The 13,640-nt window shown below is 35.9% G+C and overlaps 1 protein-coding gene across 1 annotated transcript in view; it reads left to right on the top strand.

Moving 5' to 3' along the window:
* The first annotated feature begins 366 nt into the window (after positions 1–366).
* The window catches only part of LOC18435924 (TAF RNA polymerase I subunit A), a 30,030-nt gene continuing 16,756 nt past the window's right edge, over positions 367–13,640 (top strand). Inside the window, exons 1-3 of the mRNA XM_011625731.3 lie at positions 367–421; positions 4,467–4,736; positions 5,357–5,473. Of these exons, the coding sequence (XP_011624033.1) occupies positions 4,488–4,736; positions 5,357–5,473 (366 nt within the window). The 5' untranslated portion in view covers positions 367–421; positions 4,467–4,487. The remainder of the gene's footprint in view (positions 422–4,466; positions 4,737–5,356; positions 5,474–13,640) is intronic.

Raw genomic sequence — 13,640 nt, 5'->3', positions numbered from 1 at the left:
TAAAAAACTAGAAATAATAATTTTAATAATAAAACATTTAGACCGATAGTTTCTATTGTTTTGAGATGGACCGCTTACTTGTATCTATCTTTAAGATGTATGTTTTATGGATTGAGGATTGCACGTGTAGAAATGCAATCCAGGCCGCACGATACAAGTTTCCTTAGGATTTTATAGGGAGAGAAGTTTCATCCCCAAATTATGGAAGACTAAGTACTCCTAGACAGGGCTTTACCCGGGGAGTAAATGGACAGTATATACTCCCTAGGGAGAATGGATCATCTTAGCATGATTTTGAACGACACTGGTCAGTCAAGTAACATTTTCTCATTTTTCAAACTTCCATATCAGCGGATTCCCTCTCTCATCGCTCGCACCAAAGGGTCTTCTGCGCAAACCTTGCTCTCTCTCTCTCTCTAAGGTACTTTCTTTCTCATACCCTTTTTTCCCTCTCTCAAGAATCTTCTCTCTCTAGACTTTGTCTTCTCTGAGACTTTTTGCTTTTATTCTATTTCCCCGCTTTTTTTGTGTCCAAAACCCCATTCCTCTTAAATCATCCTCTCTCTTTAAACCCCCATCCTTCTCAATTTTCATTGTTCTTTCTGGTTTTAGAAGAGAGAGTGGTTGGAAAATCAACCACACAAAGTGTCGATTGTAGTTTGCTTTTATTCTATTTCCCCGCGATTTTTGTGTCCAAAACCCCATTCCTCTCAAATCATCCTCTCCCTCTCTAAACCCTCATCCTTCTCATTTTTTGTGTTCTTTCTGGTTTTAGAGAGAGAGTGGATGAAAAATAAACCATTCAAAGTTTCGATTGTAGTTTAGAGAGAGAATGTGAGGAACATCCCCAGCTCTCAAGTGGTTTCAGTCTTTTACGACCCAAACATGAAACATCAAGAGCCGTGCATTAATTTTCTCTTTCTCCTTATGCTGGATTCGTCGTGCTTTATTGGTATTTTTATTAGTAGTCGATAAACATTCGAATCAAAAAATAATCTGGTTTCCTTGGAGTTAGATTTTGTGGTCTTTTAGTATTTATTTATTTTGGGTATAAATACTTGGTGAACTCCTGAAAATAATTTAATAGTAGTTGTTTTGATTTTTAGACTGCAAACGAGTGTTACTAGGATTGGACCCCTATCGAACTGATTAGGGGTTTGGTCCAAAAGCAAATCAGTCTAACCATTGGTCGGATATGTTGGACTAGATTTAAAAAAAAGAAAAGAAAAAATGATATAAATGATAAATCATAAAATATATTACAAAATTTACCCAATTTCATTTAGTTGGTCAAAGCTGTTAAAATAGGCTGGTCCAACCACAAGCTGGCAAACATTGGTTTTGTCCATTTTTTAACCAAACCAGATTTTACCTTGAATTATACTAGATAAAGCACCAGTAGGTGGTTCGACCACTCGAACCACTACTTGGGTCCGGTCTTGATAACTATGTTGCAAAACTTGGTTGGTACTCTTACAAATTCATTCGGTGGTGTTTAGTTTATCAACAGCTGATTGATGCCAAACCATTGTTCTTTTTGTTGTTTTCAGAATATTTGGCTCATTGGGTTTTTTAAGATGCTTTATCATCATCATCATCATTTTAGCCCTTTCCCAATTAATTGGGGTCGGGTACATGAATCGTGGTTCACCATTCAACTCTATTAAAGGCCATATTATCAGTGAGGCCATAAGTCTGCATATCTTTTCAGACTACTTCCAACGACGTCTTTTTGGGCATATCCCTTACCCTTTTCAGCTTTTCCATTTGAACTAATTCACACCTCTTAACAGATGTTGTACTTAGTCAGCGCCACACATGGCCAACCAAACCTAAATCTACTCGCTCTCATTTTATCGCCTATTGGTTTCACGTCTAAATTATCTTGAATAGATTCATTGCGAATTCTATCATTTCTTGTCTTGCCATTTCATCCATCTCAACATCATCATTTCTGCTATACGCATTCTATGGGTATATTGTTTTTGTCCGCCCAACATTCCGCCCCATAGAGCAAAGCTGGTCTCACCACTTCCCTATAGAACTTACCATTCACCCTCATTGAGATCATATGCAAAATAATATGTTTTATTCTGATTTTCAAACTGTAATTTTTGGTAGTTATTTTTTAGGAAATTTCTCAGCAATTGATCTTCTCCAAAAAAATTTATTGCTTTCGTGTTTATAATAGTTTTTTGATTTGTTGGGGTTTTGAGTAATCTTTTCCCTGCCTAAACACATTTTTCTATGGCTTTCTTAATGTAAACTTTGGTGGTGATTTTTGGGCCTTCACACATTTGAGAGAATGGATGGGAGCATAATGAGTATTGCAACTATTTTAAATTTGTAATTGCTTGGATGAGTGTTTTGGCACCAACAGACAAGTGAGATAATCTCATGCTGAAGTTTGTAATTCTACCTTTTCTCTTGTGTAATGAGCCTTAAAATATATTTGTCTGTGGTCTTTTTTGCTTCATTTTCTTACTCCTCCACTATTCAATCTGTTTGCATTGTTCCTTTGTCTCTCTCCTCTTCCTCTCTCTACCAAACGTGTCACATCTTTTACACCAATCCCATAAACCAAAGCCTATTTACAGGCACCCTTCCTCTTTTTCCACAAACCCCACCTTACCTCTCTGCGCAAAAACACAATCTTAGGCTCCATTAGAGAACCCTACCTCTAGATTGTGAAGCATGGATGGTTACGTATTTGGACTTTGCACATTGTGTTGCACAATGTGTTTTGTTGTTGCAATTTGACATCACACAGCTAATCAGCTTGGAAGATCCAAGTAAAGCAGCCATATATATTTTATGTGATCCTTTGAATTAATTTGTCATGTTTTTGTTTTTTGTTTCGGTCCCATACAGTTAGAGTGAAGAGTTCAAATTGAATTTTATTTTTTCATATAGAATGCCAATAAGCTTTCAGCTCCAACAAACTCTCTCTCTCCCTCTCTCTCTTATACTCCTAAGATCTTGAGCATGAAAACTGAATATCACTATAAGGCATAGTGTGCTATTGAATAAAAAGAATGTGGAAGTACATGGGACTTCGTAGTTTTGGGCAATCAAATGATATAATAGTCATTTGATTGACTTATCTTTTTTACTTAAATAGAATCCTCGCTCTCAAAATCATTTGATTTTGTGTTTTTTAGCATTTATGTCTACTTTAAATGTTTAGCGTCCATTTTTAATGACGAGAGAGCACAAGCTAGATTAAAATCAAATATGTGCCCAATAAGGAACGATCAATAAATTGTAATTTATTTAGCCAAAGAGTAAAATATTTTAAATATGTGAAAATTTTGAAGTACAGGTGGACAGTCAACCATGTTCAAGAAAACATATATTAAGATAATTATAATCCAAAAATAAGAAGTGTGATTAATGGCATTCAAATTTTCGGAATACCAAATATTCAAAATTCTGTTCTGTCAAACAAACTAAAACCCTATAAATTCCACAACCGAAATCCCTGTTTCTTCTAAATTCTAGACCCTAACTTCCAAAACCAAACCCTAAAGATTCCATGCTTCTATTTCTAATCAGACACCCAATACGGAAATATGAAAAATCTAAAGTCCAAATCCTGGTCATGCTCTTCATCGGTTGAATTTTGTGGACAGCGGATTGTGCTTGATTTTCGCTTGAAATTTATTATGTTCTCATACTAATCTTCATGCTTTTAAGCACAATGCATCTTTGTCCTATAACTTTATTGGCAATTGCTGATTTGGTTGTTTATAAGCTGTGATATTTCGTCTGCTTGTAGCATGTGCTGAGTACTCAGTTTTCATGATCGCATGGTACTTTTTTTCAATTTTGCAATTTTTTTGATACTTTTTCTAAATTTCAGGCTGTTCAAGATGATTAATTTTATACTTTTGTTTAACTTACTTGATGGTCAGCCATTCTTACGTTGGAAACTTTGAATGTTCCAATTTCCCCCCCCCCTTCAAGGTTTTTTTTTTTTTTTTTTTTTGAGAATGAAATTTTTCTTCTTCAGATTTGAAGACATGTTACCATTTTTTTTTTTTTTTTTTAAGCAGAGGATTTTTTAAGCCATTTTCTCCAATCTTTTCAGTCTCAAAAAATTAAAGTATACCTATTCCTACAACTTTGTTTCTTGTATTTCATTTCATTTTCTGAAATTCATGCTCTGTAAAGGCATACAATTGCACCGTTTATTTACATATTATTAACCATATATTCACCATCATCACCACTAATGCCACCAGCACTACTACTACAGGACTTCTGCTGCAGTTTCATAGTTATATAACCTGTTATCCATTATGTAGATCATTTCAAAAACTTTTAAAGGTAAAATTTACCATCTTGCCAAATATTCTTTGAAATTCACTTCTCTCAAGTCATCCATTATAGCCATCGTGTCTCCCCCTCCCCCCTAATTATTGAACCTTGATCCTAATAAATCATTTGATCATTTGTACTTTCAGCTTGTTGAACTTGTTGAAGACATGGGTTTGCGTGCTGCAAATGAACATTGTCGTTATAGGAGAGCGGAAATTACTTCTCGCAATAATAAGAAGCACCGTGCATTCCACTATAATAGGGTAATAACTTTTGAGCATAAAGTTGCGCTAAGGCATCTTTTGAACAAATTGATGAGAAAGCACAAATGGAAGGAAGCAGCAGGTGTGCTTAGTTTGTACATGCAAGGGACGCATAATCATAAGGCTCCTTTCCAGAATCGAAGGAAGTATTCGGTAATTTTACCATTTGAATCCTTATTGATTGTGTTTTATTTATTCCTTTTTTTTTGGTTGAATATATTTCTATAATTGGAGTTTCTTCTTTCTTTTCTCCATGGTAACTATAATTTCCTTTCCTTTCTTCATTTTAATTGTTCTTAAGAACTTGATAAAATGTACTGTAAGGATTAGTAGTCTTGACTTTTTAGAGCGTCCGTGCTATTGGGGATTTTCTCTATGGTGCAGTGCATTCTTCATGATTGTTTGGAATTTTATAATACCACATCTACTTTTCGGCTTCTTTTGTTAATTGTATGGTCCTTTTTCTTCATTGTTATATTAATAAATCATCATCTTAATTTTGTTGGATCATTTGAAATTGGTAGAAACTGTTGCTTTAAAAAGAATGCATGTCATTTGTGGTTCATGTTATTGCAGTGACGCGTCTTATGATTGTAGTTTTAATTCAATATGTTTTCGATTCTGGTGATCCTAATAATGCAAAAAAAATAATTTGTTTTAAGAAGGGGTGCTTTCATGATTTTTATGTGCTTATTACTCTTTATTTATTTATTTTCAAATTTAACTTGTCAGAGGACTTGGGTTGATTTAATGTTGTTCCCATTGTACAATAGGCCGCATTGGAGCTTATTAGGCAAATCAAAGGCCCCAAGCATGATCTTCACAGGCTTCAGCGTATATATGACTTATGGTCACACAAGCAAAGATTATATAAATACTCTCTGTATAAGGTATCCATTAACCTCATTTGGTTTTTGTAATTGTTTTAAAGTTCAGGATTTTATTTTTAGTTGTGGTAAACTTTAATGGACATGAGAGTATATTTAGATTACTAATGAATTTTACTCAAGTAGTTTTAATAAGAAATTCCTTGGCCCATTTGTCAGTTTTTTCGCTAGTTTTAATGTATTTGAGCATGGAATATGGTTTTCTGTGGTTGTTAATGTATTTTATGGAGGAAGTTATCTGACTTTGTGGATTAGTGGATATCTCTTTCCATGATACCTGGACAGAATTTAATGGAGACTCTGATTGCCTTGCTAAGGAAGGGAATTAGGAGCTATTAGTGTTTCTTTGGGCGACTCATCCTTCCCTCTTAAACTCTCCTAGTGTGTCCTCTATGTTCACTGTTTGTTTTTTGCTTTCCCCCCCTTTGTATTTTTTTTTCTTTTCTCAAAATTGATGTGTATGTTAGCATTTTCTGCACCAGTAAGTGAAACCAGATGCAAATATTTCCATTATAAATGGGTTGTTAACTGTCAAATAAAGTTAATGGCTCTATTAATTGATGTGGTACTTCATTTGATGATAGTATATGGGGAAATTGTATCAAAACATTTGTATAAAGAGTCAATAAGCTTGATGAAATACATTATTCAGGGCACATAAGTACAGCCTTATGTCTATTCTAAATATATGAAGCCACAATTAAGGGTAGGGAGATGTGGCACTCAACTAGAGTATGACCCTATGGAGTGAAGGAGTAGGGACTTTAGGCGCTTATTGAAAGGAGTGGTTATGTGGAATTCAAGGGAGTAAAATAAAAAATAATTTATTTTCTTCGTTTATTAATGTATTTGAAAGCTACTTACAATTGCCAAAATACACTGTTGTAAACAAGAAATAAAATCCTAACTACAATTGGGATCTACCTTTACTGCCAAAAGGGGTAGACACAATCTAGGAATAAAAAACAAACTTCCACTAACAATTTTAGTACAGTTAATTTTCCTAGAAATTCAACTAAACAAGCAAAGATGACTGAAAATGAAAAATAAAAGAAAACAACAGGGAAGACTTACTTGAAATTCCCTAGGGTCACCCCCATAGGACTTTGTATACCCCATACTCGATTTTCTAACCTATGGTACTCTGATTCTATTGGCCTTGGTGGATTTTTGGAGCCAGGAAGCTTCCTTAGGTAATACCTCACAAATTAAGGTTTTATGAGATTGTACCACAATTAGGGTTTCCTGGATCCCTTTATGAACCTTTAGGGCATGCCACTATTTGGCATCTCCCCTCAAATCAAGGGCTGGGCCTGCCCCTTACCTCTTTATCTTAAATGGGTGGTGCATGCCACCCCTACAACCTTATAGGGGGTGCGTCCACTTAGAGAGAAAAAGGGAGAACAAGAGCGAGAAGAGAGAGAGTGGGGGTGGAGGAGAAAGTAGAGAGAGAGAGGCTAGAAATAATGTATGGAGAATGAGGGGGGTCCCCTCCTTATATAGGTCTCAAGTGGTGTGCCTATCCAAATTATGACTCATCATGATCAATAGCATTTTTGGGAAGTATGTGAGCCATCCATCCCATAAGCATCATGATTTAGGGAAGAATCTAGGAACCTTATCTCCTAAATCTTTGACCCATGTCCACTTCTAATCAAACTAAGATCAGACCAATCTTAAAATAATCTTCAAGAACTTCCTTTATCTCTAACAAAATTGTAAGAAGTCAAAATAAAGATTTGGTCAAAGATAGAAACAATATTTTGAAAAATAAAAGATTTGGTCTAAGATACAAACAATATTTTCAAACAACTAACTCCCACAAAATAAGGACATATTATCCTTTCAAAAGATTTTCTAACTAACCAAAGACCTTTAAAAGAAAAATAAGAAACCAAAGTATTGTAGAGAGAGGAGGGGGCATGCCGCCTCCCGTGTGTGCAATGTTGGCCCCAAGGGCTCCGCGCCCTGCTCATGTGGGTGTTGCCACACGTGGCCTGGATCCATGGCCCCCCCACGTGTACCACTCCACCCCTCCATAATTCCAGAATTTTACAATGCCCTTTTGAGGGTTTTTATTGCTAAAACTAATTTTTAAAATTCTGATTTTTTTTTTAAATTCACAAAAATGTTTTGTACAGAGAAAAACTAAATATCTAGAAGTGGACTGGTGCCAATGGGTTAGGCTAAGTGACTGTTAAGCACTCCACTCAATCTAGTAGCCATGATCGTTGACTATTTTCTCAAACTGATCCAACGAGACCCATGACTTGCGCTATCATGCAGGGGCTCATAATTGTCTCATCAAAGTTGACCAATAAATAGTGGAACCTCGAATCCCCTCTTAAGATCAAGTATTACACACATATCACTATAGTGAGAGCATATACCCATTTCCATTTTCAAGGTTGCTTCTCGGGAATACGGCTGTCATGTATATATGTCGTGCGGAAGTTTGTTGAGAATTTATGATGCAAATTGCATCCAAGATATTTTTTATTTTTTATTTTTATTTATTGTTGGGACTGAATTTTAGGGATATTTATATAGGGGTTAAACATGGATTTTTATTTTATTTAGGATGGTCTTGATAGATTTCCTAGTTTGTATGATAAATAGAAAGAGAATGATGGGAGAGGGTTGATCACGTAAGGGGTAGAGAAATTTCGTATAAAAGATGATAGGAAAGTTTGGAAAGAGGTATTTAGTTAGGATTTAATTAGTTGCTATTTTATTGGGTTTGTATGTGAGGTTATGGGTGAGATGTGGATGAGTTGATAAGGTAAAAAGAAAGATTCCTATTTTTATGGGAATTAAGATTTGAGGGGAAGATGTGGTCAAAGATAGAGAGAAATTAACGTGGGGGAGAGAGAGAGATTGACATGGGGGAAAGGGAGAGAGAGATTCTAATTTTTGGGTTTTCTTATTAATTCTTTTTGGCTTGTATTTAAGGTGGAGCTTTTCCCTTAGAGTGGAACTTGGATATTTTGTATAGATTTTTTTTTTATGAATGAAGAAATAGAGTTTCTTCTTCCCATGGCAGCCACATTATTCCTCCATTATTGTTGAATTTTTTGCCTATTAAGATCAAAAGAAGACCGGATTTATTTATTGGATTCCTTTTGCATCATTTGGTATTAGAGCATGGTTCGAAAAGATCTACAATGGATGGTCGCGGAGGTCGCAACCGTAGAAATGCCAAGCATGACCAAATATACAAGAAAATCGACAACTTGACGGAGATGGTTGAAAAGTTGTTGCAAAAAGAGAGATTGCAATATCACACATCAAACATGATGAGATCTACGGTGTCAGATCCATATTGTGCGAGTTCTAGTGGAAATCGGCGTAAATCAGAGCACGAGTTTGAGTGGGAACGGCTTGGTATTATGCTTGATCGCACTTATGGGTTCGATGCATGACGACATCGACGGGGGCATGAATGCAGAGAAAAGTTGGGTAATCGACTACCCCAAAGCCGATATGATTGGTATAAGGGAGTAGACCGAAATCAGTTTAGAAGTGAGCAAATAAAGGATTTTGTTACATCCAGATCGACCCCTAGAGTTGGATCATCCCAAGCTAGGAGACTAACGCATCCAATTCGGGGAGTTGTTATGCCTACAACAAATCTATGACCTGAGCATCACACAAGTAAACACCAAAAGATATGCGATTTCTTGGTAAATAAAAATCCTAAGTTTTCCACTAGAGAGGTTGATGCTTTGAAAGGCACAAAGGGTCTTCAATCTAATGAGAAATGAGTAGATGTAATTGTAGATCAATCTGCTGAAAAAGAAGAGATAGTTAGGGATATGCCTAGTACTTTTATGGATAAAAGTATGGAGGATTATAAATCTGATAGTGAAAAAATTCAGCATTGTATTGATCATAAGGAAATGTTGACTTTAACATTGTTTCTGTTGAAGGCAATGTTGGATTTTCAAATGATTCCCTCCCAGTGAACATGGAAGAGCAACCCTTGACTACAATGAAATGAGATTTGGGATTAGATGAGAAAACAAAGATAATAGTTTTGGATCAAAGCAAATTGTCAATGGTCAGACATGAATTATCTTTGTTGCCATTAAGTGATGAGACTCCACCTGAATCTTTTAAAGAGGAGGGTGTGGCTGGATTCTCTATTCGGCAACTTATTAAGGAAAAGGTTGATGATATCTAGATTGTAGTTGATGATGTGGTTAATGTTGGTGCCGGTGGTAAATATTATGTGTGCGCATTAGAGTTGTCTAGTAGAGGTGATGAGAGTGTTGGTACCAACATGGTGAGTTGTGATTGATTGTTTGTTCTGAAAAAGCCTAACCATGATGTGTGGAATGGTTATGATAAATTTGGATGGTTTAGTCGTTTATTGGAACCATTTCATAATTGGTGTGAAATCTTTGAAGTATGGTTTCAACAATATCATTTTGTGTGGCATTCACTTATTAATGTTGCTGATTTGGCATGTTCAAGAGATGTAGGGATGATAGTTTGTGCTGGGAGTATGTGGATGTTTGGTCAATGCACTAGAATTAGATTTGATGTTAATTACCACGAAAAGCCTCCTAGTCAAGTACGAAGTCCATCTGATGGCATTCATGAAAGAAGTTATTATGCATGCACAAGAAGATATGAGTCATCTCTTTGTCAGCTTTGTTGGAACTGAACAAATCTTATATGGCCCTACAAGTGAAGGGACTGGTTTTGCAATCAAAGTCTTGATGTCCATGAGAAATAACATGAAAGGTGCTTATGTAGAGATTGAGGAAATTATTGCAAGAGACAATGATCTTTCTACTGTAGAGATAACATTTCCATGTGCCACGCATGTTTTGAAAATTTATCTTGACGTGTTAAATTTTTTCCTTGGGGAAGCTTGTCAGCGTAGGCACAATCGTATGAGTTTTAAGCATCTACTTTTTGGTTTGCGATGTGAATGGGTAGGGTTTATTGGATGTGTGCTTGAAGCCCTTGATGTTGATCAACAAAGTATTTGTACACATGCCAGTTGTATTGTTGTAGAATGCAAGGAGGATGTTGGTGATAACTTTCAAGGGGGGAGTACAGAAACTCACACAGTTTTTCTTTGTTATTATTCTCCACAATGGCTTAATAATTGCTAAAACAAAAGATGGTCATGTGATTTTATGCTATAATTGCAGGGAAATCTCCTCTAGAAATTACACAAGGGAACTTACCTTTTAACAAGCTTTCTGAGACGATTTATGTGATAGTTGGCTACATAGGCTTTTAGCAAAACCATGTTGACTACCTTGAAAGCTGCATGTCTTGATTGTAATGTTTGCCTTGTGGGAATGAGATACAATGAAATAACAAAGCTCATGTAGATCCTAAGAATGAGATACAATGAAATAACAAGGGTCATGCCAGATCTACAACAAGAGTTGCAACCTTCGTAGCAAATTGATAACATACAACTCAAGGCATTGTTATCGCAAGAGTTCAAGATAAAGAAGAAACCTAAAAAGAAGAAAGCCGGTTGGAAAAAAGATGTTTCTTTAATCAATTGGAGGATACAATTAGTCGAAGAGCATATTCCGTGCACCCATATTTGAATGTGTTTGGATGCTTGTCCTGGAATTGGCTGGGTGGATGGATAATTTATTTAGATGGATAATTTATTTATTATTTAGAGTGTTCAATCTCATGCCTTACAAAGAACATTTGCGTGGGGATGTTGGACTTCACCATCGGCTAAGTGAAGTCGATGATGCCACAACAAAAACTCGAAACGAGTTTTTTTCCAACCACCGGGAGTATGATGCAAATCGCATCTAAGATATTTATTTTTTTCTTTTCTTATTTTTATTTATTGTTGGGACTGAATTTTAGAGATATTCATAGAGGGGTTAAAAATGGTTTTTCATTTTATTTAGGATGGGCTTGATAGATTTCCTAGTTTGTATGATTCCATGATCCTATTCTAGGTAGGATTGTTAGATAAATAGAAAGAGAATGATGGGAGAGGGTTGATCACGTAAGGGGTATAGAAATTTTGTATAAAAGAGGATCTATGTGAGAGAATAGGAAAGTTTGGAAAGGGGTATTTACTTAGGATTTAATTAGTTGTTATTTTATTCGGTTTGTACGTGAAGTTATGGGTGAGATGTGGAGGAGTTGATAAGGTAAAAAAAGGTTCCTATTTTTATGGGAATTAAGATTTGAGGGGAAGATGTGGTCAAAGATAGAGAGAGATTAATGTGGGGGAGAGAGAGAGAGTCTAAATTTTGGTTTTCTTATTATTTCTTTTTGGCTTGTATTTAAGGTGGAACTTTCCCCTTAGAGAGGAACTTGGATATCTTGTAGAGATTTTTTTTATGAATGAAGAAATAGAGTTTCTTCTTCCAATGTTAGCCACATTATTCCTCCATTATTGTTGAAATTTTTACTTTTTAAGATCAAAAGAAGACCGGATTTAATTTCCCTGATTCCGTTTGCATCAATTTTTCCCTCGCTCTCACATGCCTAAATCTACACACATGAGACCGCAAAGCATTCCTAGCCTACAAACCATCCCTAGATATCTCTTCGCTCCAAAAGGAATGACCATCTGAAAACCCTTTTTGGTAGTGCCATATGCCCATGAGTAAGAGACCAGTGCCATAGACCACTCAACCCTAGGTTAGTCAGCTAACGCACACACTCCCTTTGAAGTGTATAATCCACTAGAATTTATATTTACATGCTCTCATGGCCTTTAAAGGCTACAAAATCTTAACACTTACTATGAGGGACCCTACAAAGTGGGAGTTTTGGGCAGTGTTCAAAACGATGACCACTCAAGCCGCCTAAGCAATCTTAGGCAGGCCACCGAATTGAAGGGGCCTAGACAGGTGCCCTAGGCAGCCATGTGCCTAGGCGATAGCTTGGGTAAAAATAAAGACATAAGTCCCCTTAAAAAAAATGTTAAAGTCCTTAAAAAAGTATGTTACCAACTTAAAAGAAAGTAAAAGAAAATGTAAGAAAAAGAAGAAGATAAAAAAGTAGAAGGCAGAGGGAAAAATCTCAAGAATAAAAACCCAAACTGTCATTAACGGTGAAGAAACCCTTTCCTCTCCTTCCTGCCTCTCCCCTCTTTTGTTCTCCCTTCCTCAAACAAGAGTAGGGTTTTCTGTGGGTAGTTCAGTGGTAGGAATTGAACTTGAGATGTAGCATTGCTTAACGTCAACTGCTAACCACTCAAGCCCAAGCCCAAGCCCAAGCCCAAGCCCAAGCCTAAGCCCAAGCCCAATTCCTACAAACAACAGCATGGTGTTGCAAAAAAAAAGGATTAAGAGAGAGAAACAGTATGGTCTAGCATAACTGCCATTAACATCATAGAAACCCTTTCCTCTATCTCCTTTTTTTTTTTTCTCCCTAGCTTTGCACCTTGAGAAGGAAGATATAATATACGACTCACTATAAAATATTCAAAAAATTACCCAATTTTTTGAATTTTTGTCCGTGAAAATTTTAATAGCACTTCTCCATCATCTATTCACACTATTCTAATAGTAGCCCCCGCCCCCCTTTTTTTTCCAACTATAGGGCCACTTATGTTTCTAGGCAGCCACCCAGCTGCCTAGGCTGCTGCATCTGACTTATGTGAACATTGGTTTAGGGTAACCCACTTCCTAATCCAATTGAATCTCTATCTCTTTCTGTAATATCTCTATCTCTTCTTACAATGAATGCTTTCATTGGCAACTTAAGTGGAAATATTTATTAGGATATCATGTTGGAGAAGAAAACTTTCCCTTTAATAATATTTTTATTTTTATACACACTGGAGTAAATATTTCTTAGATGTTAAGTTAATGGAAATGTACAATATGAAGTTTTATTGGGTAGGGAAGCTCTTTCTTTTATGAAAACTTTATCTTCACTGAAACTTAACTTCATTGGAAACCTAATCCCTAATCCTCAAATTTTATGGATTATGTTTTTCTGAAAATATTTTTTCTGTCTTTACCTTATGGGCATTGTAATCAGCTCCTCTTGGTAGTTAAAGTGGTACTTAATTGGATGATAGTTTATGAGGAAATTATATTAAAACATTCATATAAAGGTGGTATAAACTTGATAAGATATATTGTTCAAGGCGCATAAGTCGAGTCTTCTATTAATTCTGACTTGTGTGGCAGTCTTGGTGGTTACTCTTTGTCCT

Source organism: Amborella trichopoda, chromosome 2, assembly GCF_054954075.1.
Source record: "Amborella trichopoda isolate Santa Cruz 75 chromosome 2, AtrichopodaSantaCruz75HAP2 v2.0, whole genome shotgun sequence".
Classification (NCBI taxonomy): domain Eukaryota; kingdom Viridiplantae; phylum Streptophyta; class Magnoliopsida; order Amborellales; family Amborellaceae; genus Amborella; species Amborella trichopoda.
This window is presented reverse-complemented; position numbering and strand designations above follow the sequence as displayed.